This window comes from Salvelinus alpinus, chromosome 32 (assembly GCF_045679555.1).
Source record: "Salvelinus alpinus chromosome 32, SLU_Salpinus.1, whole genome shotgun sequence".
Taxonomy (NCBI): domain Eukaryota; kingdom Metazoa; phylum Chordata; class Actinopteri; order Salmoniformes; family Salmonidae; genus Salvelinus; species Salvelinus alpinus.
In genome coordinates, this window is record NC_092117.1 from 11,701,571 (window position 1) to 11,729,140 (window position 27,570).

Here is a 27,570-nt window from a genome sequence, read left to right on the forward strand (position 1 = left end):
AATGGATAATTGCTCAACATTTACCAGTGCACGCTTATTACTCGTTGAGCATGATGCTCAAATTTGTCACAAGCGGAGGTGGAGAGAATGACCCAGGGGGAGGAGAGAGGGAGGGAGTACCTCAGAGGGGAGGAGAGAGGGAGAATACGACAGGGGGAGGAGAGAGGGAGAATACCCCAGGAAGTAAGATAGAGGGGGAAGAGAGAGGCAGATAATAGCCCAGGGGGGAAAAGAGAGGGAGAGACTTAAAGGCTTCCAGGGGGATTTGGCTCGATCTGACTTATCACTGACATAAATAACGACCTTTGGGTGCTCCTCAAGGGTTTGATGCTGATTCTCTCCCCCTACTGTGCTGGGTGGAATCCTGAGCCAGGCCAAGCCGAAGTCATTATTGAACACAGAGTCAGGATGTGGCATACTGAGGTGACCTTCCCCTGAACATGGTGATTAAATACAGGCCCAAAACCTTCCACACTTTGTCAGGGTTTATGTACAGTAGGTGCATGTATCTATTTTTACCATGATGACACCCTCTGGGTAGATGGACTCGGTGACCACATCGCGGTTGTGCGTGATGTACTCCACCATCTCATTCAGACCGGCACGCTTCACCTCCTTGTACTTCAGGTCGCTCAGAGGGTCCGTGACAAAGTCAAAGAGCACGCAGCACTGCTGCAGCTTCTGCACAAACAGCTCCTCCCGGTCAATAAGGGGTGCATCTGAGGAGGAGAAAGGATGGGAAGATCAATGATATGCTGTATGTCTAGATCAGGGCTCTCCAACCTTGTTCCTGGAGAGCTACCTTCCTATAGGTTTTAACTCCGACCCTGTTCCTGGAGAGCTACCTTCCTATAGGTTTTAACTCCGACCCTGTTCCTGGAGAGCTACCTTCCTATAGGTTTTAACTCCGACCCTGTTCCTGGAGAGCTACCTTCCTATAGGTTTTAACTCCGACCCTGTTCCTGGAGAGTTACCTTCCTATAGGTTTTAACTCCAACCTTGTTCCTGGAGAGCTACCTTCCTATAGGTTTTAACTCCAACCCTGTTCCTGGAGAGATACCTTCCTATAGGTTTTAACTCCGACCCTGTTCCTGGAGAGCTACCTTCCTATAGGTTTTAACTCCGACCCTGTTCCTGGAGAGCTACCTTCCTATAGGTTTTAACTCCAACCTTGTTCCTGGAGAGCTACCTTCCTATAGGTTTTAACTCCGACCCTGTTCCTGGAGAGTTACCTTCCTATAGGTTTTAACTCCAACCTTGTTCCTGGAGAGCTACCTTCCTATAGGTTTTAACTCCAACCCTGTTCCTGGAGAGATACCTTCCTATAGGTTTTAACTCCGACCCTGTTCCTGGAGAGCTACCTTCCTATAGGTTTTAACTCCGACCCTGTTCCTGGAGAGCTACCTTCCTATAGGTTTTAACTCCAACCTTGTTCCTGGAGAGCTACCTTCCTATAGGTTTTAACTCCAACCCTGTTCCTGAAGAGATACCTTCCTATAGGTTTTAACTCCGACCCTGTTCCTGGAGAGATACCTTCCTATAGGTTTTAACTCCGACCCTGTTCCTGGAGAGATACCTTCCTATAGGTTTTAACTCCAACCCTGTTCCTGGAGAGCTTTATTTAGTTTTATTTCACCTTTATTTAACCAGGTAGGCTAGTTGAGAACAAGTTCTCATTTACAACTGCGACCTGGCCAAGATAAAGCAAAGCAGTTTGACACATACAACAACAGAGTTACACATGGAATAAACAAACATACAGTCAATAATACAGAAGAAAAAGTCTATATACAGTGTGTGCAAATGAGGTAAGATACGGGAGGTAAGGCAATAAATAGGCCATGGTGGTAAAGTAATTACAATATACCAATTAAACACTGGAGTGATAGATGTGCAGAAGATGAATGTGCAAGTAGAGATACTGGGGTGCAAAGGAGCAAGATAAATAAATACAGTATGGGGATGAGGTAGTTTGGGCTATATACAGATGGGCTATGTACAGGTGCAGTGATCTGTGGGCTGCTCTGACAGCTGGTGCTTAAAGCTAGTGAGGGAGATATGAGTCTCCAGCTTCAGTGATTTTTGCAGTTTGTTCCAGTCATTGGCAGCAGAGAACTGGAAGGAAAGACGGCCAAAGAGGAATTGGCTTTGGGGGTGACCAGTGAGATACCTTCCTATAGGTTTTCGCTCCAACCCTGTTCCTGGAGAGCTACCGCCCTGTAGGTTTTCGCTCCAAACCGAATCTAGCTAGTTGAGAAGCTGAATCCGGTTAGTTACAACTGGGGTTGGCGCGAAAACCTACAGAGAGTAGCTCTCCAGGAACGGGGTTGGAGAACCCTGGGCTAGATAGTGATTCATAACTTCAGAAAACATCATATACATCAGACTACTGTCATTTTGTCATCCCACCATTTTGTGTCCAAGGCTAACATTGGGGATAAAGTGTGAGACTCATACAGATTCATACACCTCCATTCATAGACCTCCACGTTATTTACCCTGGCTCAATTGTACCCGTAGAGTTGTGAAACACTGCTATTCCACACAGCTAGCTACTGTTTTACAATTCAGACTCCCTTATGCAACTAGGCTTTCATGAAACCACAGCACCCCTCCTCCTCCTCCTCTTCTTTTCCTGGACAATGAACATCAAGGTCTCCTGTACTTGTCAGCCCCCTCACGGAACTGAGGAAAATGGCATGACACTGTGGCATGGAGGCATGCAGACTCCACCTCACACACAGGTTTATAGGTGTTTCGGCCCTCCAGGACCGGAATTGAACAGCCTTGATCTAGTGTGTTGTTGCTTGTTGCGTAATGTTTAAGCACACTTGGCGTGAGTGCTTTACTATCATGTCAGCTTAAATGAATAGGATTTACATGAATGACCCATTTCAAAGGGTCAGAACATGTTTGGATGTGAGCTATATTGTAGTGCGTTTTGGAGGACGTTGATTGCGTTGGGATAAAATATCATTTTTCAATTTGCATTGTGGGATAAGACCATGCAATCGAGTGGGTATGAGAAACACTTGAAACAAAGGAGGATTATGGGCAAGGACATAGACGTGAGGGTTAAGCTGTTTTTCCAAGAACACAAGGAACTGAATAAGAGGGAGAGGCTGGAATCTGGGGCACAGACAACTGTCCCAATAAAACTACATTTGAGAAGAGCCTTAGAGAGTGGCACATAGATTTCTCAATTGTACTGGGCAATACAAGTACCAATACATGAGAAACTGGCTTTAAATTGCCAAGACTTGGTATCAAAGGTTATAAAACACGTTCATATACAGTGGGGAGAACAAGTATTTGATACACTGCCGATTTTGCAGGTTTTCCTACTTACAAAGCATGTAGAGGTCTGTCATTTTTATCATAGGTACACTTCAACTGTGAGAGGCGGAATCTAAAACAAAAATCCAGAAAATCACATTGTATGATTTTTAAGTAATTAATTTGCATTTTATTGCATGACATAAGTATTTGATCACCTACCAACCAGTAAGAATTCCGGCTCTCACAGACCTGTTAGTTTTACTTTAAGAAGCCCTCCTGTTCTCCACTCATTACCTGTATTAACTGCACCTGTTTGAACTCATTACCTGTATAAAAGACACCTGTCCACACACTCAATCAAACAGACTCCAACCTCTCCACAATGGCCAAGACCAGAAAGCTGTGTAAGGACATCAGGGATAAAATTGTAGACCTGGACAAGGCTGGGATGGGCTACAGGACAATAGGCAAGCAGCTTGGTGAGAAGGCAACAACTGTTGGCGCAATTATTAGAAAATGGAAGAAGTTCAAGATGACGGTCAATCACCCTCGGTCTGGGGCTCCATGCAAGATCTCACCTCGTGGGGCATCAATGATCATGAGGAAGGTGAGGGATCAGCCCAGAACTACACGGCAGGACCTGGTCAATGACCCGAAGAGAGCTGGGACCACAGTCTCAAAGAAAACCATTAGTAACACATTACGCCGTCATGGATTAAAATACTGCAGCGCACGCAAGGTCCCCCTGCTCAAGCCAGCGCATGTCCAGGCCCGTCTGAAGTTTGCCAATGACCATCTGGATGATCCAGAGGAGGAATGGGTGAAGGTCATGTGGTCTGATGAGACAAAAATAGAGCTTTTTGGTCTAAACTCCACTCGCCGTGTTTGGAGGAAGAAGAAGGATGAGTACAGCCCCAAGAACACCATCCCAATCGTGAAGCATGGAGGTGGAAACATCATTCTTTGGGGATGCTTTTCTGCAAAGGGGACAGGACGACTGCACCGTATTGAGGGGAGGATGGATGGGGCCATGTATCGCGAGATCTTGGCCAACAACCTCCTTCCCTCAGTAAGAGCATTGAAGATGGGTCGTGGCTGGGTCTTCCAGCATGACAACGACCCGCAACACACAGCCAGGGCAACTAAGGAGTGGCTCCGTAAGAAGCATCTCAAGGTCCCGGAGTGGCCTAGCCAGTCTCCAGACCTGAACCCAATAGAAAATCTTTGGAGGGAGCTGAAAGTCCGTATTGCCCAGCGACAGCCCCGAAACCTGAAGGATCTGGAGAAGGTCTGTATGGAGGAGTGGGCCAAAATCCCTGCTGCAGTGTGTGCAAACCTGGTCAAGAACTACAGGAAACGTATGATCTCTGTAATTGCAAACAAAGGTTTCTGTACTAAATATTAAGTTCTGCTTTTCTGATGTATCAAATACTTATGTCATGCAATAAAATGCTAATTAATTACTTAAAAATCATACAATGTGATTTTCTGGATTTTTGTTTTAGATTCCGTCTCTCACAGTTGAAGTGTACCTATGATAAAAATGACAGACCTCTACATGCTTTGTAAGTAGGAAAACCTGCAAAATCGGCAGTGTATCAAATACTTGTTCTCCCCACTGTATATATATATATATACACACAACACCAGTTGGTAACAGGATCTATTTTACTATAAAAGTAGGGGGTCTAAGTTGCGAATTGTGTGTCTACTGGAGGGATGATTGCATACATTTTTCAAATGAACTGCCAATATGCCAACATTCTATTCAAACAATGCAGTCAATCCACAGCCATAGATACACTGGCTGAAATCAGTTGATTTGTATTTATTAAGGATACTCTTCCTGGGGTCCAAGCACATTAAGGCACTTGCATCACACATAAAACAAAAGATAAAACAGTACATCATACATTATTACACCACTACATATCTACAATACAAAATGTATAATACCACCATACAACAATATTACAATGTACGTGTATATACAGTGAGTGTGCGTATGTGTGTGTCTGTAACTGTGTGTGTTTCTCTTCACAGTCCCTGCTGTTCCATAAATTGTATTTTTATCTGTTTAAAAAAAATCTGATTCTACTGCTTGCATCAGTTACTTGATGTGGAATAGAGTTCCATGTAGTCATGGCTCTAAGTAGTACTGTGCGCCTCCCATAGTCTGTTCTGTTCTTGGGGATTGTGAAGAGACCTCTGGTGGGATGTCTTGTGGGATATGCATGGGTGTCTGAGCTGTGTGCTAGCAGTTTAAACAGAGAGCTCAGTGCATTCAGCATGTCAACACTTATTACAAAAACAAGTAGTGAGGAAGTTAATCTCTCCTCTACTTTGAGCCATGAAAGACTGACAGGCATATTATTAATGTTAGCTCTACATGTGATGATAGGACTTAGACAAGTTGTAAATGCAACAAGTATTGTAAATGTATCATATAATAACTCACAGCTTTCTAAGAAAACAAACATTTAGACATGTATGGTCTGTTTACATATATTGTAGAGGCTATTTCTACAGAAAATGGGTGTAAAACCAGTATACACTGTATTTATAATTATATGACAATATTTTAGGTTGACAATTCTATTACACAATTTCTGAAATATCACATGCCTTACTTTGATTTTCCTGCATAAGTATAATCAGGATTATGCCTCTACTGCCATTCATTCCAATTAGACGGGTTTGGATTTCTCCCTGACCAATATGGCTGACATTTTCACCCCATTATGGAACCTTTAGGGTTTATGACATAACCCCTCTAGTAAATTAAAAGGATCTCTATGTTTTGTCCCATCTTCTCCACTGACCAGACCAGAGCCTTCCTGGTCTGGTCAATACAGCCTGCCCCAACCGACACAAAACAGACACTTTGACATCATACAGTCAAATTTCTCACAAGGGGTCTATTTCATTATCTCAATGTTGTCACACTCCCCAAAAATCACCCTGGTATGTGACAGTTTCTCTGGGGGAAGCTCGCATGCACTTACACAGACTACTGCAGGGGTAGGCAATTAGATTCAGCCACGGGATGATTTTTGTTGGAGCAGATGGTTTTGCGGAATATTATAATAATATACAGTGAGGTCCGAAATTATTGATACCCCTGAGAAAGATGAGAAATAACGACGGTCTAAAATAAATAATCAAAATACTGAGCAATATTGTATGCAAAAAATAGGGAAATTATATTATTTTATAATAATAACAATTGCTCAGAGAAAGAGATTTTGTTTAACAAGTAATATCTGTTATTGGAAATGGTGAGAGGTTAGCATGTCTTGGGGATATGATATTTGACCCTCTGTAACTTTCTCATTCATCATTATTCACGGCTCATTCAGGATTAAATGTAATCACAATAGCATCCACGTTAATGTAGAAGTGTTAATGTAGAACTTATTTACAATGAAAGTAACTCTAAAAATGGCACAATCATGTTATTTACCATCAATTTCTATTGGACACAACATAATCTGAAACACAACCTAAACAAACTGCAAATGCAACCAAAATATTTGTAGAGTCACAAGCTTGATGTAGTCATAAACTTTTGACAACTTTATTTCCATTAATATTTAGAGGTGTCAATAATTTTGACCCCTGCTGTTGAGAAAAAAAATGTGTATTACTTGTTAAACAAAATCTCTTTCTCTGAGCAATTGTATTAGTATAAAATAATATAATTTCACCCCCAAAAAATTGGACAGCTCAGTATTTTCTTTATCTATGGCTCATCATTATCAAGAGTGTCAATAATTTCGTGCCCCACTGTATATTATGAATAATTTGTACACTGCAAATTCACCACAACTAAGCCCAATAAGAGATTGTACTTGAAAACAACTATAATGTATTACCTAATTTCTACCAGCATGTCACATGTGCAACCAGAGGGGGAAAAGAACTCTAGACCACCTTTGTCTCCACACACAGAGATGCATACACAGCTCTCCATCACCCTCCATTTGGCAAATCTGACCATAATTCTATTCTCCTGATTCCTGCTTACAAGCAAAAACTAAAGTAGGAAGTACCAGTGACTCGCTCAATACGGAAGTGGTCAGATGACGCGGATGCTATGCTACAGGACTGTTTTGCTAACACAGACTGGAATATGTCCCGGGATTCATCCAATGGCAATGAGGAGTATACCACCTTAGTCACCGGCTTCATCAATAAGCGCATCGACGAAGTCGTCCCTACAGTGACCGTACGTACATTTCCCAACCAGAAGCCATGGATTACAGGCAACATCCGCACAGAGCTAAAGGCTAGAGCTGCTGCTTTCAAGGAGCGGGACACTAACCTGGACGCTAATAAGAAATCCCGCTATGGCCTCAGACAAACCATCAGACAGACAAAGCTTCAATAAAGGACCAAGATTGAATCCTACTACACGGGCTCTGATGCTCGTCGGATGTGGCAGGACTTGAAAAATATTACGGACTACAAAGGGAAACCCAACCATGAGCAGCTCAGTGATGAGAGCCTACCAGACGAGCTAAATGCCGTTTATGCTCGCTTCGAGGCAAGAAACACTGAAGCATGCATGAGAGGACCAGCTGTTCTGGATGACTGTGATCACTCTCTCCGTAGCTGATGTGAGCAAGACCTTTAAACAGGTCAACATTCAAAAAGCCACGGGGCCAGAAGGATTACCAGGACATGTAAGCATGCGCGGACCAACTGGCAAGTTTCTTCACTGACATTTTCAATCTCTCTGTCACATTGGTATAATGGATCGGGAGACAGGCGCAGGAATGCGTAATAGAGGTTTTTATTTCCCAAATTACAGCGTGCCGTGTAAAGGCACGGGGACGAAGACCAAACAAACACGTATACAAAACACAGGGTAGAAACCCAAACAAAAGAGTGGGTAGTACCTCGAATAAATACACACTCGCACAATGAATATCACACGGGACGAGACCCGTAATCCTCTGCACAATATACATGGCACAAAAGCCAAAACATAGCACAGGTACTCACACGACTAACGGCCATTGGAACAATAATAGACAGGACAATGGTGAACAAAGGGCACACTTATACAATTACTAATCAAATAAGAATAGGGACCAGGTCTGTGTAATGACAGTTCCGGAGGGATCCGTGACACTCTCCCTGACCGAGTCTGTAATACCTACATGTTATAAACAGACTACCATAGTCCCTGTGCCCAAAAATGCGAAGGTAACCTGCCTAAATGATTACCGCCCCGTAGCACTCACGTCAGTAGCCATTAAGTCCTTTGAAAGGCTGGTCATGGCTCACATCAACGACATCATGCCGGAAACACTAGACCCACTCCAATTTGCATACCGCCTCAACAGATCCAAAGATGATGCAATCTCAATTGCACTCCACACTGCCCTTTCCCACCTGGACAAAAGGAACACCTATGTGAGAATGCTGTTCATTGACCTCAGCTCAGCGTTCAACACCATAGTGCCCACAAAGCTCATCACTAAGCTAAGGACCCTGGGACTAAACACCTCCCTCTGCAACTGGATCCTGGACTTCCTGACGGGCCGCCTCCAGGTGGTAAGTGTAGGCAACAACACATCTGCCACGCTGATCCTCAACACTGGGGCCCCTCAGGGGTGCGTGCTTAGTCCCCTCCTGTACTCCCTATTCACCCACGACTGCGTGGCAAAGCACGACTCCAACATCATCATTAAGTTTGCTGATGACACAACAGCGGTAGGCCTGATCACCAACAACGATGTGACCTCCTATAAGGAGGTGGTCAGAGACCTGGCAGTGTGGTGCCAGGACAACAACCTCTTCCTCAATGTGAGCAAGACAAAGGAGCTGATCGTGGACAATAGGATGCTCTTGATGGTGCAGCTGTTCGAACAGGCCCCCATTACCATCGACAGGGCTGAAGTGGAGCGGGTGGAGAGTTTCAAGTTCCTTGGTGTCCACAGCACCAACGAACTATCATGGTCCAAACACACCAAGACCGTTGTGAAGAGGGCAAGACAACACATTTCCCCCCTCAGAAGACTGAAAAGATTTGGCCAGATACTAAAAAAGTTCTACACCTGCAACATCGAGAGCATCCTGACCGATTGCATCACCGCCTAGTTTGGCAACTGCTCGGCATCTGTCTGTAAGGCGCTACAGAGGGTAGTGCGTACGACCCAGTACATCACTGGGGCCAAGCTTCCTGACATCCAGGACCTATTTACTAGGTGGTGTCAAAGGAAGGCCCAAAAAATTGTCAAAGACTCCAGTCACCCAAGTCATAGACTGTTCTCTCTGCTACCGCACGGCAAGCAGTACCGGAGCGCCAAATCTAGGACCAAAAGGCTGCTTAACAGCCTCTACCCCCAAGCCATAAGGCTGCTGAACAATTCATCAAATGGCCACCCGGACTATTTGCATTGACCCTCCCCACCTCTGTGTTTTTACACTGCTGCTACTCGCTGTTTATTATCTATGCATAGTCACTTTACAAATTACCTTAACTAATCTGTAACCCTGCACATTGACTCAGTACCCGTACCCCCTGTATAAAGCCTCGTTATTGTTATGTAATTTTCATGTGTTACTTTTTGATTCAATAATTTTTTTAAACTTTAGTTTATTTAATAAATATTTTCTTAACTCTTTTTCTTGAACTGCATTGTTGGTTAAGGGCTTGTCAGTAAGCATTTCACGGTAAGGTTTACTACACCTGTTGTATTCGGCGCATGTGACAAATAAAATTTGATTTGATTTCAAGATCACATCTCTTTTTATATTTTGGGGAATACTTGGGAACAGATTTCCAAGATTAAACACATTTTTTGCTGAATTCCTGGTGATTTTACAGTCTTTTTTGACCAAAAAAATAAAATCCTACCAAAACAACAAAATAAACTTTTCACTCGCGGAGGACTTGTGGCATAGGCACATCCTCCTACATAAGATGATATAATACGAGTGCCCAATAACAAGCCGTTAAACTGAGTAGCTATGAGGCTCAAGACAACAAAGAATGTCTCTGTCTACTCTAGTCTAGAGCAATGAGAACAAATGGTGGGTTAGAGTGGAAGGGGATACTGGACACTACGGGTTTGGCACTTGACTACTTATGTCTGCCACTATTCCACTAGGAATGTAAGCTGCTTAGTGGTATAATCACAGCAAACAAAATCACTACGCTATACTGCTGACCTCAGTCTTCCTCCTACCCCTCCTCCTCACAACCGCTGGCTCCATTTTAAAGCATTTCACTCCAGGCCAGGGCCACGGAATCTATGACACAAAGCTAGATTATATAATTTCAAATTTGTTTTTTTTTGTGATGGAGGATGAATCATCCAAGGAGGCCAGCGGCATGTGACAACAGGCGGAGGCTCCCTATTGGCCCGAAGGACTAGTAGAGTGGCTGCATATGACTTGCATGCGATGAAGTGATGCGAGACCAGTTACAAAACAGCACAACTATCATCAGGCCTCACACAGATGGAGAAAGGCTTGAACGGAGACAGAATTTGTTCAATGTGCCCAACGTGTGACAGTGCCTATGGGAGATATAAAATAGGGGAGAGTGGGATAAGTTAAACCAAAGGGGTAAGTTTAGCCACCCTTGTTTCTAGGAAACCATACACAAAATGTAGTTTTTTACTAAATATTTACGAAGAGGTCATAATTTCATGGAGTCTGTAAAGGAAGAAACCACATGAAAAAGTGGTAAGCAAATTAGGTATATAAAAAAACGGATTTTCACGAAGTCAAATGAATTGATTGTGTTAGTGGTTTCATGATGCTTGTATCTAGACCAAATTAGATCATTTAAAAATCGTTCTATACAGCAATTGGGGTCTCTATAAGCTTCGATATGAGGTCCTAAACCTAGCATGAAATTGCATCCTTGTAGCTGTGTGGGCTAATATAGTCAAAATGTTTGCCTTAGGGTAAATTGAACCAATGGCAAGTTGAGCAAATTGAAGCATTTTCTTCCCATGTGTAATGCAAGGCATTATAGCTGGGAAATGACGTATGTTAAATGTTAAAAGTGTTTTAAAAAGGTAAAAAGTGTTTGTTAAGTGTTAAGTCTGTGTTAAAAGATGCTTAAAATGATTAAAAGGCAAAAAAAGCGATTGAGATTGTGTTGAATTGTGTTTGGGAAATAAACAGACATGGTTTTAAAATGTAGTGGTAATACTTAATTCAGTACAGAAACTTGTAGGCAGCTTAATTTACCTTGTCCCGCGGCTCAACTTACCCTGTTTTCAAAACTGTAATGTTTACATGGATTCTGATTATTTCCAGGGATACACAACATCCTGAAATATATGTAGATATCTTTATTAGAAATAATACTATATTTCTCTTGACAGAGTGATGTCGAATGTAAAACATGTCTCAACTTACCCCACTCTCCCCTACTGTATTCTAAATTAAAAAGAGAAAATAGTCACAAAAGGCTGGCATTCTGGCTACATCTATCCTCTCTCCTTATATACTAGAAGGCTGTTTTATACCTAAGGGCAGCAGTCATCCATAAAAACAAAACAGACCGTATGAATCCCAGTTCTAAGCAGATTCAAGCAGAGACATCTGTACACCTGACCTACTAAGACTCAGTGCTCCCCCTGCACCCTCCTGAGAGCACGGGGGAGGACACCACTGCATACATCACTCACTCTTACAATACAGCAGCAAGTGCTCCTATATCTATTAGTACACCTTACTGATACCAAAGCATATCTCAAAGTTTCCATCAGACTATAGGTTGGACATTTTCTATAGAAAACATGACCTTCTCAGGAAAAAGGTTTACTGAAGATGAATTGGAATCCATATAGCCTTCACTTAGCTAAGAGCAATCTGTTGGACAGTATTGTGCATCTATGCTTTATAATCCCACTTACTTGTAGATCCTATATTGAAAAAGATCACCAGTGGCCTCACGGAATCTGATATCTATCTGACTTGACTTGAAAGACTTAGGGAGTGCCAAAAGAGTGGAGTTCCTTACGAGAACTAATCAATAATCATGTACCCAAGCATATGGAGCAGAACATCAACATCCTTCCTCTAAGCACAGCAGAATCAGACGAGCCGTGTACAACATAGCTAAATAACATTCAACCCTCTGTACCATCAGTTCAGTTCTGCTGGTCAAAAACAACATCTTGGCAATAACATGTGGCCAAGGCCTTTCAGTAGGGCTGTCATGAGACCAAGCCTCCACCCTAAGGACCAAGAATCCCCCACTTCCCTGGAGTAAGATATACTCTCATATACACAGACTTCTATTATCTCCAATAGATATCAAATAAACAAATAAATAAAAGGATATAAATAAAAGACTGTCTTGGCAAGTTTGAACACGGAAAGAGCACTACAGTTCTGGACATCTTTTTGTAGCGAGGTAAATCCATTTGAATTCAATCACTTTTTGACAGCACCCCTTTTAATTTGAACAAAACCTTCCATACGCATTTGCCCATTGTAGAAGTGCTATTTTTGGACCTGAATGTCAAAACATTCAGAGGATAAAGGTGATCAAAGTTGACCCATTTTGCATACCCCACCATACCATGAGACATCCATGTCTTCATCACTGGAAAATATAAACGTTTGAGATTGATATAATTTAAAAGCTTACAAGCTTGCTCTTGAATACAGAGTGGGTGTCATAACTTGGCTGACAAATGGACTAAAACGAGAACAAAATAGAAATGTAGACTTTCAAATGGTACCACAAAAGGAGTTCCACACACCAGAGAATGTTGACTTAAATGGGAACATCTGTTATTTGAATTTACATGGTCATCAGTGGCGTGTCCAGGGGGTGGCACACGGCCCCCCCGAAATCTGATTGGCTACTCCAGCGGCCCCCCAGAAATTCTGAGATCTGATAGGTCGTCTCTGAATATATTGACAATTTTGACCAAGACGGGCACCGACATCAAGACTCATCATTGGGTTGAATGCGGAAGACACATTTCGTTTGAATGCATTCAGTTGTGCAACTGACTAGGTATCCCTCTTTCCCTTTTATCAATCTCACTGGAGAAAGCATCCGAGCGAGCGAAACAGCACCCCTCTGTCTTAGTATGTGTAGCCCATGTATCTGATGCTGTCTGGCCAAAAAGAGTACGACATGTTTGCTTCGCTCGGATGCTTTCTTTGGTGAAATAGATTCAGCCTCTTGCGATTTGAAAGACAATTATGAAACAAGGATAGACATGAACAAATAACCCTCTATAAGTTTGTTTACTTTTTAATTGTAAAATTTTTGGGGGAAGCCAAGCTTTATTTGGCATCCATGAATACATTACCCTTATGGTGTTTGTAATAGATGTCCCTATTCATTCAAATTGTGGGTGCACAGTGCACTGTTCAGATGCTGGACTTGAGTAGAAGAGCGTGCACAAGTTAACCTACTTTTTGAAGTGATTTGTTCAGACAATCAGATGAAAACATCATGACTGGTTGTGTTCATGACACATTAAAAAGGTCATATGTTTTTACAGTTAAATTACATGTCTTTACTATAAAGCAAGTAAAGAAAGTTCACATAGGAGGTCCTGTAAAAAAAGTGATGGTATAATTCACACTCTGGATGGCATTTAAGTGAATGTACTCCTTATGCTTAATACCCTCATATAAAATCCTGACCTTGAAGGCAAGCAATGTTTTTTTTATTTACTTATGATTTATTTGAACAGGTAAATTTACCAAACCTAAGCTGAAGTATTTGATGCGTTGAACTATCATAATTACACTACCGTTCAAAAGTTTGGGGTCACTTATAAATGTCCTTGTTCTTGAAAGAAAAGCACATTTTTTGTCCATTAAAATTACATAAAATTGATCAGAAACACAGTGTGGACATTGTTAATGTTGTAAAATACTATTGTAGCTGGAAACGGCTGATGTTTTTATGGAATATCTACATACAGAGCCCCATTATCAGCAATCATCACTCCAGTGTTCCAATGGCACGTTGTGTTAGCTAATCCAAGGTTATCATTTTAAAAGGCTAATTGATCATTAGAAAACTATTTTGCAATTATGTTAGCACAGCTGAAAACTGTTGTTCTTATTAAAGAAGCAATAAAACTGGCCTTCTTGAGACTAGTTGAGTATCTGGAGCATCAGCATTTGTGGGTTCGATTACAGGCTCAAAATGGCCAGAAACAAAGACCTGTCTTCTGAAACTCGTCAGTCTATTCTTGTTCTGAGAAATGAAGGCTTATTCCATGCGAGAAATTGCCAAGAAACTGAAGATCTCGTACAACGCGGTGTACTACTCCCTTCACAGAACAGCGCAAACTGGTTACCAGAATAGAAAGAGCAGTGGGAGGCCCCGGTGCACAACTGAGCAAGAGGACAAGTACATTAGTGTGTCTAGTTTGAGAAACAGATGCCTCACAAGTCCTCAACTGGAAGCTTCATTAAATAGTACCCGCAAAACACCAGCCTCAACAGTGAAGAGGCGACTCCGGGATGCTGGCCTTCTAGGCAGAGTTTCTCTGTCCAGTGTCTGTGTTCTTTTACCCATATTAATATTTTGTTTTTATTGGCCCGTCTGAGATATGGCTTTTCTTTGCAACTCTGCCTAGAAGGCCAACATCCCGGAGCCGCCTCTTCATTGTTGACGCTGAGACTGGTGTTCTGCGGGTACTATTTAATGAAGCTGCCAGTTGAGGACTTGTGAGGCGCCTGTTTCTCAAACTAGACACCACTACAAGACCATGGTAGTTGCCTACGGAGCAGCAAGAGGAACTTCCCCTCCCTACAGGCTATGCTCAAACCCTACACCCCAACCCGAGCACTCCGTGCAGGTCTCTTGACTCTCCCACCATTACAGGAGGGCAGCTCCCGCTCAGCCCAGTCCAAGCTCTTCTCTGTCCTGGCACCCCAATGGTGCACCAGCTTCCCCTTGAAGCTAGGACAGAGTCCCTGCCCATCTTCCAAAAGCATCTGAAATCCTGCCTGTTCAAAGAGTATCTTAAAAGGTGGATTGATTTATGACTATCCAATCTACTCATCACTTTTAGGAATAGTAGGCTATCTTTTAGTCTGATGTGATGATAAATGCATGCAATGCTTTATCATAAAGGTGATTTTTTTCCCATGATTTATTTATTTTTGTCTTCCCCTAACTTAGCATTTCCCAAACTATGGGTCACGACCAATGTTCCCTCCCATTTTTTTTGCACTGAGCGGAAAACTTGAACGAGAGTATTTTGTGTTCACATTCAGTGAACACTGAGGCTGTGCTCTTACTGTTTTAGACAGTAGCCAATAGGCTATTGTGGCTATTTGAGCATAATGTAGGCCTACCAACAAAACCAATGGCGCGAATCCCATAACATCACATGGAAATAGATTTTGATTTCTATGATGTAGTCTACAGTAGCCTATATGTGGTGTTCAATGCAGGCCTACATTGCATGAGACTTTTAAAAACGTTTTTACATCATGAAGGGCTTGATATTAACACATAATTTTTTACTTGGTGTGCGCGGCAGTCCTGGAGGAACATTGGTCGCAACCCCATGACGGGTCGGCCGATTTGAAAATAGAGTCGCGAGAGAAACTCAGAAATAAAACATTTGCTCCTGGTTAATAGAAACGGGGTTACGTCAGTAACATCTGTTAGCCGCTAGATGTGGTTGAAATAAACAGAGCGGTTTCTGTTTTCTTCTTACACGTGGCTCTATCTTTTAAACGGTTTAAGCAAAAAAAATATTACGACACCATCACTGACAGATAAGACTAAGTAACACGTATGTGTCTTCTGTTCCCTCTACAATACCCACAAGCCGCACATGACTCACTAGAAGTGGACAAGACCAGGCACTAATTCTGACTGGGGGGAAAAGAACATCATCAATGATGGATGTTCTTTTCTACACAGAAAACCTTACAGAATTATTGCCTGATGATCTTTTGAACTTCCCAATACCTTTCTGATGCATCAGTCACTTCAAACCATACTTCCTTCAGATTGAAATATTGTCAAAAGGTACTGTCAGACTGATTTTGTAATAGATTGTCATAGCCCCAGTTAAAAAAGTAAACATTCGCCGTTGATTACATCACTTTTTTTTTTACTTGGTGGGGTCACAGATTTGTTAAAATATCAAAATGGGAACCCCTGCCCTAACTCGAAACTCACCCACCACCTATAGATGTGACCTTTGACCTATATGGGCTGAGATCTCAAGTGCTCTGAGCAAACATTATGTATCTGCAGCATGGATCAGTTACTGCATCATCAGTTATCCTAGTTCACAACCTATTCTTTCACAGCCCACATTTATGATGCACTCAAAGTGGCTAGCTAAAACAACCAATAGGACCGTATAATTCATTCTCTGCATGCATTTGCGTCTGAGAGGTTCAAATCCATATGGCAAGTAGCGATCTACGTCTAAACATACAAAATATTAGCAGTTACAATCCATCTTAGTCTAAAGCACTTGAACACTTCGCAGCACACAGTGCAAGCAATGGGGTTAATCCCATTTCCCAGGATATTCCAATTTTAACATTCCCGGGAAAAGCGAGCTGCTGCGGAGGTCGACGGGTCACCTACCCAAGACACTCGGCCGAATGTGCTGATCACAAGCGGATAGTGATAGAGAGAGGGAGTGTATGTAAGGCCATGTGTAACACAGCCTCAAGCACTAGACCGAAACGTACAGCAGCGCAGTGCCACTGGACAATATGACTGTCTGTTGGGAGAGAAATAGTCCTCACAGCTGACAAACACTGACCTTTCTCTGTGAGATCACCGTCATAACACTGCAGTGTAAAGCAGATGTTTGCGATCAATAAATTAAAATCAATAGAGTTTATGAAGGGCTAAAGAAGTTCATACTAACTAATAACTACAGCAACACAGCCTCAACAGTATATGCATTATACTCAGCTCTTTGACTACAGCTAGGAGTTTACTCCTACGGCCATTGGCCTTATGAATACAGGGAAGAGGATGAGGTAGGTTAATCTGTCCTAACTAGTTTTATTGTCTTTTGCTTGTCATTACATGGGATGATGATGATGGTGATTTTGACGACGATGTAAATGAGCATTTGGATGTTTTGCTTTTGGTCAGCATGTTTTTTTATGAGGATGTTGACGTGATGTTTCTGAGAATGTGATAGCGCACTTTACCTACCTACTATTGCTACTGCTAATGTTGATCATAGTATTGTTGTATTTATATTGATGCCTGCCAACCCATGACTGATGCACAAGCATTGTATGTACTACCTTTGTATTCGGTATCATGGGGATTCATGTGGGTTTTTTATGTTTTCACGTTTCATGCGCTTCTTGCTACAAAACCAATTGCCCTCTGGGACAAATACCTTTGAAGCTTGAGTCAAGAAGCATGTGATAGATGTTGACAGCAGAGTGTGTACGGAACTGGGAAAGGGCTTCAGCCATGTCTAAACAACAAATCTCAGAAGTAGAGGTTTCCATCCAATTTGAGAGATTTTCATGCAATTATTATAAATCTGCATTGAAAAATATGTGCATTTCCCCACCAGAGGTGTTTCCATCAAACTGACTTTGTTGCGGATGGAAGGATGTGCGTGAGGACGTGGCGCACATTGAAACAACGTTTGCGCTTAGGTTTTCATGTACCGGATAAAAAAACATGAGTTTAATGTGTTTCCATTGCATTTTTCATTCTACTGATAAATGGCAAACTTGCCGACGCAAAAAGATCCCACCATGTCGAACAAACAAATTGTCTGTCAACATGTATTAAATTGTACTGACATTTCCTGTTCCCATCACACTTGTTTTTTTAGACGCCATAAGAAACAAGCATCTACTACAAACTACACCTATGAATTTTGGTATGGCAGAAAACCTATTTTCTTCCCTAAAGCCTGTGCACTTGATCTATATGCTGTTAAACAGACGCTTTTTATGTTCGATTTTGGCATTTATCTTCTAGAACTATAATCATAATTTACCAAAATATGCAAATCCTCCAGGTACAGTATGTCAAAAATCCTGAATTGCAGAGTGAATGTGAGGAGGAGGCTGTGCCTAATCTGCCTGCATGGTGTGTTATGGCGAGGTTTCGCTGTCCTACTTAGTGAAGACACTTGCACTGCTGATCCAATTACTGCCTGTGATCCGTCTGCTCTGCCTCTCTGTCTGGCCAGACAAGGGGAGACTCGATGAGAGCCCAGAGCAACAACAGGAGGGACAGGCAGAGAGAGAGAGAGAATGAGAGAGAGATAGAGAAGGAAAGGGATGTGGTGGTCACTGAGAACCTGGGTATTACAGTATCTTTTGTGCCAGATCCTTGAACTTAATAAGTAACCACGCAATAAAGGCAATTAGGCATCCATTTTCATTTCTCCGCATTTTATCAAGACCATACCTGATGAGTCATACGAATAACAAGGCATTTCTGTACCTTGAATCGCATTGTATTAGAATAATAATAATGTCAAAGTATAATTATGTTTTTGTACTAAAATACAAAATGAAAAGCTGAAATGTCTTGAGTCAAGTGTTCAACCCCTTTTTTATTGCAAGCCTAATTAGTTCAGGGGTAAAAATGGGCTTAACAAGTCACAATAAGTTGCATGGACTCACTCTGTGTGCGATAACAGTGTTTAACGTTATTTTTGAATGACTACCTCATCTCTGTACCCCACACATACAATTATCTGTAAGGTCCCTCAGTCGAGCAGTGAATTTCAAACAGATTCAACAACAAAGACCAGGGAGGTTTTCCAATGCCTCGCAAAGAAGGGCACATATTGATAGATGGATTCTGTATCAATACACCAAGTCACTACAAAGATACAGACTTCCTTCATAACTCAGTTGCCTGAGAGGAAGGAAAATGCTCACAGATTTCACTATGAGGCCACTCCACAATAGTAACCTAAATTACGTGGTGAAAAGAAGGAAGCCTGTACAGAATACAAATATTCCAAAACATGCACTAAAGTAAAACTGTAAAAAATGTGGCAAATATGTCCTGAATACAAAGTGTTATGTTTGGGGAAAATCCAACACAACCCTGAGTACCACTCTTCATATTTTTAAGCATGGTGGTGGCTGCATCATGTTATGGGTATGTTTGTCATCGGCAAGGACTAGAGTTTTTTAGGATAAAAAGAAACGGAATAGAGTTAAGCACAGGCAAAATCCTAGTGGAAAATCTGGTTCAGTCTGCTTTCCACCAGAGACTGGGAGACAAATTCACCTTTCAGTAGGACAATAACCTAAAACACAAGGCCAAATATACACAAAGTGTTCAAAACATTAGAAACACCTTCCTAATGTTGACTTGCAACCCCTTTTGCCCTCAATCGGGGCATGGACTCTACAAGATGTCAAAGGCGTTCCACAAGGATGCTGGCCCATGTTGACTCCAATGCTTCCCACAGCTGTCAAGTTGGCTGGATGTCCTTTGGGTGGTGGACCATTTTTGATACACACGGGAAACTGTTGAGCGCCTGGCACCTACTACCATACCCCATTTAAAGGAACTTAAATATTTTGTCTTGCCCATTCACCTTCTAAATGGCACACATACACAATCCATGTCTCAAGGCTTAAAAATCCTTCTTTAACCTGTCTTCTCCCCTTCATCTACACTAATTGAAGTGGATTTAACAAGTGACATCAATAAGAGATCACCTGGATTCACCTGGTCAGTCTATGTCATGGAAAGAGCAGGTGTTCCTAACTCAGTGTACACTGGAGTTGCTTACCAAGACAACATTGAATGTTCCTGAGTGGCCGAACTACAATTTTGACATAAATCTTCTTGAAAATCTATGGCAAGACTTTAAAATGGCTGTCAAGCAATGATCAACAACCAACTTGACAGAGCTTGAAGAATTTTTGAAAGAATGTGCAAATATTGTACAATCCAGGTATGGTGAGCTCTTATACTTACCCAGAAAGACTCACAGCTGTAATTGCTGCCAAAGGTGATTCTAACATGTATTGACTCAGGGGGTTGAATACTTATCTAATCAAGATGTATTTTAGTTTACATAATTTTTTTACAAATGTTAGAATTTTTCTTCCACTTCCACTTTGAATTTTGTGTAGATCTTTGCCAAAAAAGTACAATTAAATACATTTTCATCCCACCTTGTAACAACAAAATATGGAAAAAGTCAAGGGGTGTGAACACTTTCTGAAGCCACTGTATATGTGTGTGATTAATTTGAGCGAAGACTATACATGCAGTTCTGCATTTTGAAGTACTGGGATGAAAGGGCCAACATCAATGTGCATCATCATTCTCCATGACTGACGCAAGTGGAAGCGATCTAATGAAAATATGCAGACAAAAGCTATTGCCAGTAAGCATTCATATAGATGCGAAATAATTACATTGCTTACGTGTACATGCCTGAGCATCGAAACATTTAAAGAGTGATAGGAGTCAGAAACATTTATTCTAGTGTCAAAATTGACTAGAAGTGTAAATAGGATCATTTGGGTTATAAAGTCAGTCTCGTCCAAAACGGAGATTTGCGAGATGATAGGAAATAAATGGTATGTCAGTGAATGAAGAGTACCCCACAGTTTCCTTGGGTTGGGTTTATTTCAATCTTGCCCACAGCTGGCAGCACCCAAGTAAAATCACCAATTTGGAGCGCAGCTGCAAGCAACCCGATCACAATGCCCATGGTAAATTTGGTTTGACTTTGGATATCCCTATGGGGCTAGTCAGAGACCATGAGTAAATTACACAACATACATGGGACAGTACTTAAAATGTCAGTAGCTCAAAATTTCAATGACTTACCTCAAACCAACTATAAATTGTAGAAATTCATATATAAATGAGAAAAAAAGAGCTGCGAGCATTTAATAAATAGGGAATGCAAGGATTGATGAGAGTTATTAGATATGACTAATTTATGGTATATGGGTCTATATTTCTCTTTCCTCTCTCACCCTCTCCTGCAGTGTGTTAAAATTATATTTGTATTTTCTGCATGATAGAAAATATACTTTGAGTTGCAATGAAGGGATGCATGGGCTATAACTTGAAACACGTGACTTGTTCTAGTTGATTTGGTGAAGACCGTGGATTATGCCTTCTTCAATTCTGAGGGGTCTAAATGATCCTCCCATGTCCGCTGTAGATGGCATCAGCTGTAGGCCAGGGTTTCCCCAAACTCAGTCTTGAGAACCCCAAGGGGTGCACGTTTTGGTTTTTGCCCTAGCAGCCAGGACCGAGTTTGGGAACCGCTGTTGTAAGCGTGCTCAGCTCCATGCCCGCCCGGGAGTCCAGCCGGGCCTGGTCTTTACTGTCCTTGGAAAATCCCCTTTGGGCTCGGGGCAGGGGCTTCACTGACGACAATAATTTAGTATTTTTTTGTTTGTTCCATTTGGAAATGCTATAATTTTATCAATGTAGTTAGTCAAAGTTATTTTAATTGAATTTTTTAGACAATGTCTAAAAAGGATTTATTGAGAAATGGAGGGTGGAGAGGGGTATGCAATAAAGGCCTCACAGTGGGGAGAGCTAGGAGGGACACAGGGAGGGCAGAGATTTACATAGGCCTACTGCTCCTTGGGATTAGGGATGGAATGTGTGGGGAAGGGGTTTTTGGTTGGTGTGTTATTGTAAAGGGGGAAATTAAAAGATTATTAGTGACATGGCAATTATGGTTTGTTCCATTTTGGGATTTTACATACTATTTCTTTCTGGGTTACATCACAATGGATATATGGAGCGATCCACTCATTTGATCGTTTTAGTGATGTTTAAGATTATCTCTTTGAATATTAATGGCTCACATAATCCTGTGAAAAGAAGGAAATGCTTATCCCATCTTAAAACAAATAAAGTACAATACGAGTCAAAAGTTTGGACACACCTACTCATTCAAGGGTTTTTCTTAATTTTTTTATATTTTTTTCTACATTGTAGAATATTAGTGAAGACATAAAAACTATAAAATAACACATATGAAATAAAGTAGTAACCAAAAAAGTGTTTAAAATGTATTTTAAACGTAGTAGCCACCCTTTGCCTTGATGACAGCTTTGCACACTCTTGCCATTCTCAAATCAAATGTTATTTGTCACATGAGCCGTATACAACCTTACCATGAAATGCTTACTTACAAGCCCTTAACCAACAATGCAGTTCAAGAAATAGAGTTAAGAAAATACTTACTAAATAAACTAAAGTAACAAAAAAATCTAAATCAATCAAAAATGAACAAGAGAAATGTACATAACAATAATGAGGCTATATACTAGGAGTATCGGTACCGAGTCAATGTGCGGGGGTATAGGTTAGTCGAGGTAATTTGTAAAGTGACTATTGCATAGATAATAAACAGCGAGTAGCAGCAGTGTAGTAATAAATAAAAAAAGGGGGGGGGGGGGTCATTGTAAATAGTCCGGGTGGCCATTTGATTAGTTCATCAGCAGTCTTATGGCTTGGGGGTAGAAGCTGTTAAGGAGCCTTTTGGTCCTAGACTTGGCACTCCGGTACCGCTTGCCGTGCTGTAGCAGAGATGACTTGGATGACTGGAGTCTTTGATAATTTGTTGGGTCTTCCTCTGACACCGCCTAGTATGTCCTGGATGTCAGGAAGCTTGGCCCCAGTGATGTACTGGGCCGTATGCACTACCCTCTGCAGTGCCTTACGGTCAGATGCCATACCAGGGGGTGATGCAACCGGTCAGGATGCTCTCGATGGTGCAGCTGTAGAACTTTGAGGATCTGGGAACCCATGACAAATCTTTTCAGTCTCCTGAGGGGAAAAAGGTGTTGTCGTGCCCTCTTCACAACTGTCTTGGTGTGTTTGGACCATGATAGTTCGTTGGTGATGTGGTCACCAAGGAACTTGAAACTCTCGACCCGTTCCATGTTAATGGGGGCCTGTTCGGCCCTCCTTTTCCTATAGTCCACGATCAGCTCCTTTGTCTTACTCACATTGAGAGGTTGCACTTATCTTCATCTCTCAACCAGATTCACCTGGAATGCTTTTCCAACAGTCTTGAAGGAGTTCCCACATATGCTGAGCACTTGTTGGCTGCTTTTCCTTCACTCTGCGGTCCAACTCATCCCAAACCATCTCAATGGTCGGGTGATTGTGGAGGCCAGGTCATCTGATGCAGTAGTCCATCACTCTCCTTCTTGGTCAAATAAGCCCTTACACAGCCTGGAGGTGTGTTGGGTCATTGTCCTGTTGAAAAACAAATGATAGTCCCATTAAGCGCAAACCAGATGGGATGGGGTATCGCTGCAGAATGTTGTGGTAGCCATGCTGGTTAAGTGTGCCTTGAATTCTAAATAAATCACCGACAGTGTCACCTGCAAAGCACCCCCACACCTCCTCCTCCATGCTTCACGGTGGGAACCACACATGCAGAGATCATCCGTTCACCTACTCTGCATCTCACAAAGACACAGCGGTTGGAATCAAAAATCTAAAATTTGGACTCATCAGACCAAAGTACAAATTTCCACCGGTCTAAAGTCCATTGCTTGTGTTTCTTGGCCCAAGCAGGTCTCTTCTTTTTATTGGTGTCCTTTAGTAGTGGTTTCTTTGCAGCAAATCGACCACAAAGGCTGATTCATGCAGTGTCCACTCAACAGTTAATGTTGAGATGTGTCTGTTACTTGAACTCTGTGAAGAATTTATTTGGCTGCAATTTCTGAGGCTGGTAACTCTAATGAACTTATCCTCTGCAGCAGAGGTAACTCTGGGTCTACCTTTCCTGTGGCAGTCCTCATGAGTGCACATGGTTTTTGCGAATGCACTTGAAGAAACTTTAAAAGTTCTTGAAATTTTCCCGGAGTGACTAACCTTCATGTCTTAAAGTAATGATGGACTCTTGTTTCTCTTTGCTTATTTGAGCTGTTCTTGCTATAATGTGGGCTTGGTCTTATACCAAATAGGGCTATCTTCTGTATACCACCCCTACATTGTCACAACACAACTGATTGGCTCAAACGCATTAAGAAGGAAAGAAATTCTGGCAATTAACTTTTAACAAGGCACACCTGTTCATTGAAATGGATTCCAGGTGACTACCTCATGAAGCTGGTTGAGAGAATGCCAAGAGTGTGAGTATTTCTATTTGTTTAACACTTTTTTGTTACTACATGATTCCATATGTGTTATTTCATAGTTTATGTCATTACAATTATTCTACAACGTAGAAACAAGTCCAAAAAATAAAAACCCTTGAATTAGTAGGTGTGTCCAAACGTTTAACTGGTAATGTAAGTCTTCACACCTTTTGCTATGAGATTTGAAATTGAGCTCAGGTGCATCCTGTTTCCATTGATCATCCTTGAGATGTTTCCACAACTTGATTGGAGTCCACCTGTGGTAAATTCAATTGATTGGACATGATTTGGAAAGGCACACGTCTGTCTATATAAGATCCGACAGTTGACAGTGCATGTCAGAGCAAAAACCAAGCCCTGAGGTCGAAGGATTGGTCCGTAGGGCTCTGAGACAGGATTGTTGAGGCACAGATCTGGGGAAGGGTTACCAAAACATTTCTGCAGCATTGAATGTCCCCAAGAACACAATGGCCTCCATCATTCTTAAATTGAAGAAGTTTGGAACCACCAAAACTCTTCCTAGAGCAGGTCACCTGGACAAACTGAGCAATCGGGGGAGAAGGGCCTTGGTCAGGGAAGTGACCAAGAACCCGATGGTCACTCTGACTGAGCTCTAGAGTTCCTTTGTAGAGATGGGAGAACCTTCCAGAATGACAACCACAACTGCAGCACTCCACGAATCAGGCCTTTATGGTAGAGTGGCCAGCCAGAGGTCATTCCTCAGTAAAAGGCACATGACAGCCCGCTTGGAGTTTGCCAAAAGGCACCTAAAGGACTCTCAGACCATGAGAAACAAGATTCTCTGGTCTGATGAAACCAAGATTAAACACTTTGGCCTGAATGCCAAGCGTCATGTTTGGAGGAAATCTGGCACCATACCTACGGTGAAGCATGATGGTGGCAGCATCATGCTGTGGGGATATTTTTCAGCGGCAGGGACTGGGAGACTTGTCAGGATCAAGGGAAAGATGAACGGAGAAAAGTACAGAGAGATCCTTGATGAAAACCTGCTCAGGAACTCAGACTGGGGCGAAGGTTCACCTTCCAACAGGACAACGACCCAAAGCACACAGCCAAGACAATGCAGGAGAGGCTTCGGGACAAGTCTCTGAATGTCCTTGAGTGGCCCAGCCAGAGCCAGAACTTTAACCGATCTAACATCTCTGGAGAGACCTGAAAATAGCTGTGCAGCAACACTCCCCATCCAACCTGCCAGAGCTTGAGAGGATCTGCAGAGAAGAATGGGTGAAACTCTCCAAATACAGGTGTGCCAGGCTTGTAGCGTCATACCCAAGAAGACTCGAGGCGGTAATCGCTGCCAAAGGTGCTTCAACAAAGTACTTGGTAAAGGGTCTGAATACTTATGAATATAAGGTATTTCTGTAAATATGCTTCAACAAAGTACTTGGTAAAGGGTCTGAATACTTATGAATATAAGGTATTTCTGTAAATATGGTATTTCTGTAAATATATATATATATATTTACAGAAATACCTTATATTCATAAGTATTCAGACCCTTTACCAAGTACTTTGTTGAAGCACCTTTGGCAGCGATTACCGCCTCGAGTCTTCTTGGGTATGACGCTACAAGCGTACTACCATTCAAAAGTTTGGGGTCACTTAGAAATGTCCTTGTTTTTGAAAGAAAAGCATATTTTTTGTCCATTAAAATAACATCATAATGATCAGAAATACAGTGTAGATATTGTTAATGTTGTAAATGACTATTGTAGCTGGAAACAGCTGATTTTTTAAATGGAATATCTACATACGCATACAGAGGCCCATTATCAGCAAGAAGGCCATCATCCCGGAGTTGCCTCTTCACTGTTGACGTTGAGACTGGTGTTTTGCGGGTACTATTTAATGAAGCTGCCAGTTGAGGACCTGTGAGGCGTCTGTTTCTCAAACTAGACACTCTAATGTACTTGTCCTCTTGCTCAGTTGTGCACCAGGGCCTCACACACGTCTTTCTATTCTGGTTAGAGCCAGTTTGCGCTGTACTGTGGAGGGAGTAGTACACCGCGTTGTATGAGATCTTCAGTTTGTCAATTTCTCGCATGGAATAGAACAAGAATAGACTGACAAGTTTCAGAAGAAAGTCTTTGTTTCTGGCCATTTTGAGCCTGTAATCGAACCCACAAATGCTGATGCTCCAGATACTCAACTAGTCTCAAGAAGGCCAGTTTTATTGCTTCTTTAATCAGAACAACAGTTTTCAGCTGTGCTAACATAATTGCAAAAGTATTTTCTAATGATCAATTAGCCTTTTAAAATGATAACCTTGGATTAGCTAACACAACGTGCCATTGGAACACAGGAGTGATGGTTGCTGATAATAGGCATAGAGGACCATGTAGATATTCCATAAAAAATCATCCATTTCCAGCTACAATAGTCATTTACAACATTAACAATGTCTACACTGTATTTCTGATCAATTTGATGTTATTTTAATGGACAATTTTTTTTTGCTTTTCTTTCAAAAACAAGGACATTTCTAAGTGATCCCAAACTTTTGAACAGTGGTGTATATATTTAAACAAATGTCTAAAAACCAGTTTTTGCTTTGTCATTATGGGATATTGTGTGTAGATTGATGAGGGAAAAAAACAATTTCATCCATTTCAGAATAAGGCTGTAACGTAACAAAATGTGTAAAAAGTCAAAGGGTCTGAATATTTTCCTAATGAACTGAACAATGTGGCTTTCGAACTATCCAGAATGGCTAAGCACTGGAGGTGAAGGGAAGGTTGAGGAGATTTGGGTTACGTTACAAAGTGTTTTAAAAAGCTCCTTTTGGACCGTTCCAAATGTTATCCCAAAAAAGAGCCAATGATACAGATATTCGGGGCATCAATCAAATTCTATGCCATTCTAGGACAGTGTGGTTGTCATTACATGAAAAGGATCAAAGAGTCTCCACATAGACAAAGATATGCTTCTGTATGTTATAATCCTGCTATTTGTGTGGGGAAGCAGTCAATCATTTGGGGGAAATGGGTAATACTCTGGGAGACCTGCACAAGAATTTGGTATTTTTGGCGTAATATGCTAATTAAAACCTGTGTGTCAACACTACATGGTGCCATTAAGTCAAAGGGCAACAATGTTCTTTTCAATGCCAAGCTCTGTACAATCAGCTTATTTATGTTAGAAAATACTGTTAAAAGATTAATAATGACACCTGTGAAAAACTTGAGAATTTTGTGG

General features: G+C 41.7%; 1 protein-coding gene across 2 annotated transcripts in view; it reads right to left on the bottom strand.

Annotated features, from left to right (window-relative positions):
• The window catches only part of LOC139562305 (serine/threonine-protein phosphatase 2A 56 kDa regulatory subunit delta isoform-like), a 53,043-nt gene that overhangs the window by 14,868 nt on the left and 10,605 nt on the right, over positions 1 to 27,570 (bottom strand). For both annotated transcript variants that reach the window (XM_071379893.1, XM_071379894.1), the window contains exon 4: positions 520 to 719. In XM_071379893.1, the coding sequence (XP_071235994.1) occupies positions 520 to 719 (200 nt within the window). The remainder of the gene's footprint in view (positions 1 to 519; positions 720 to 27,570) is intronic.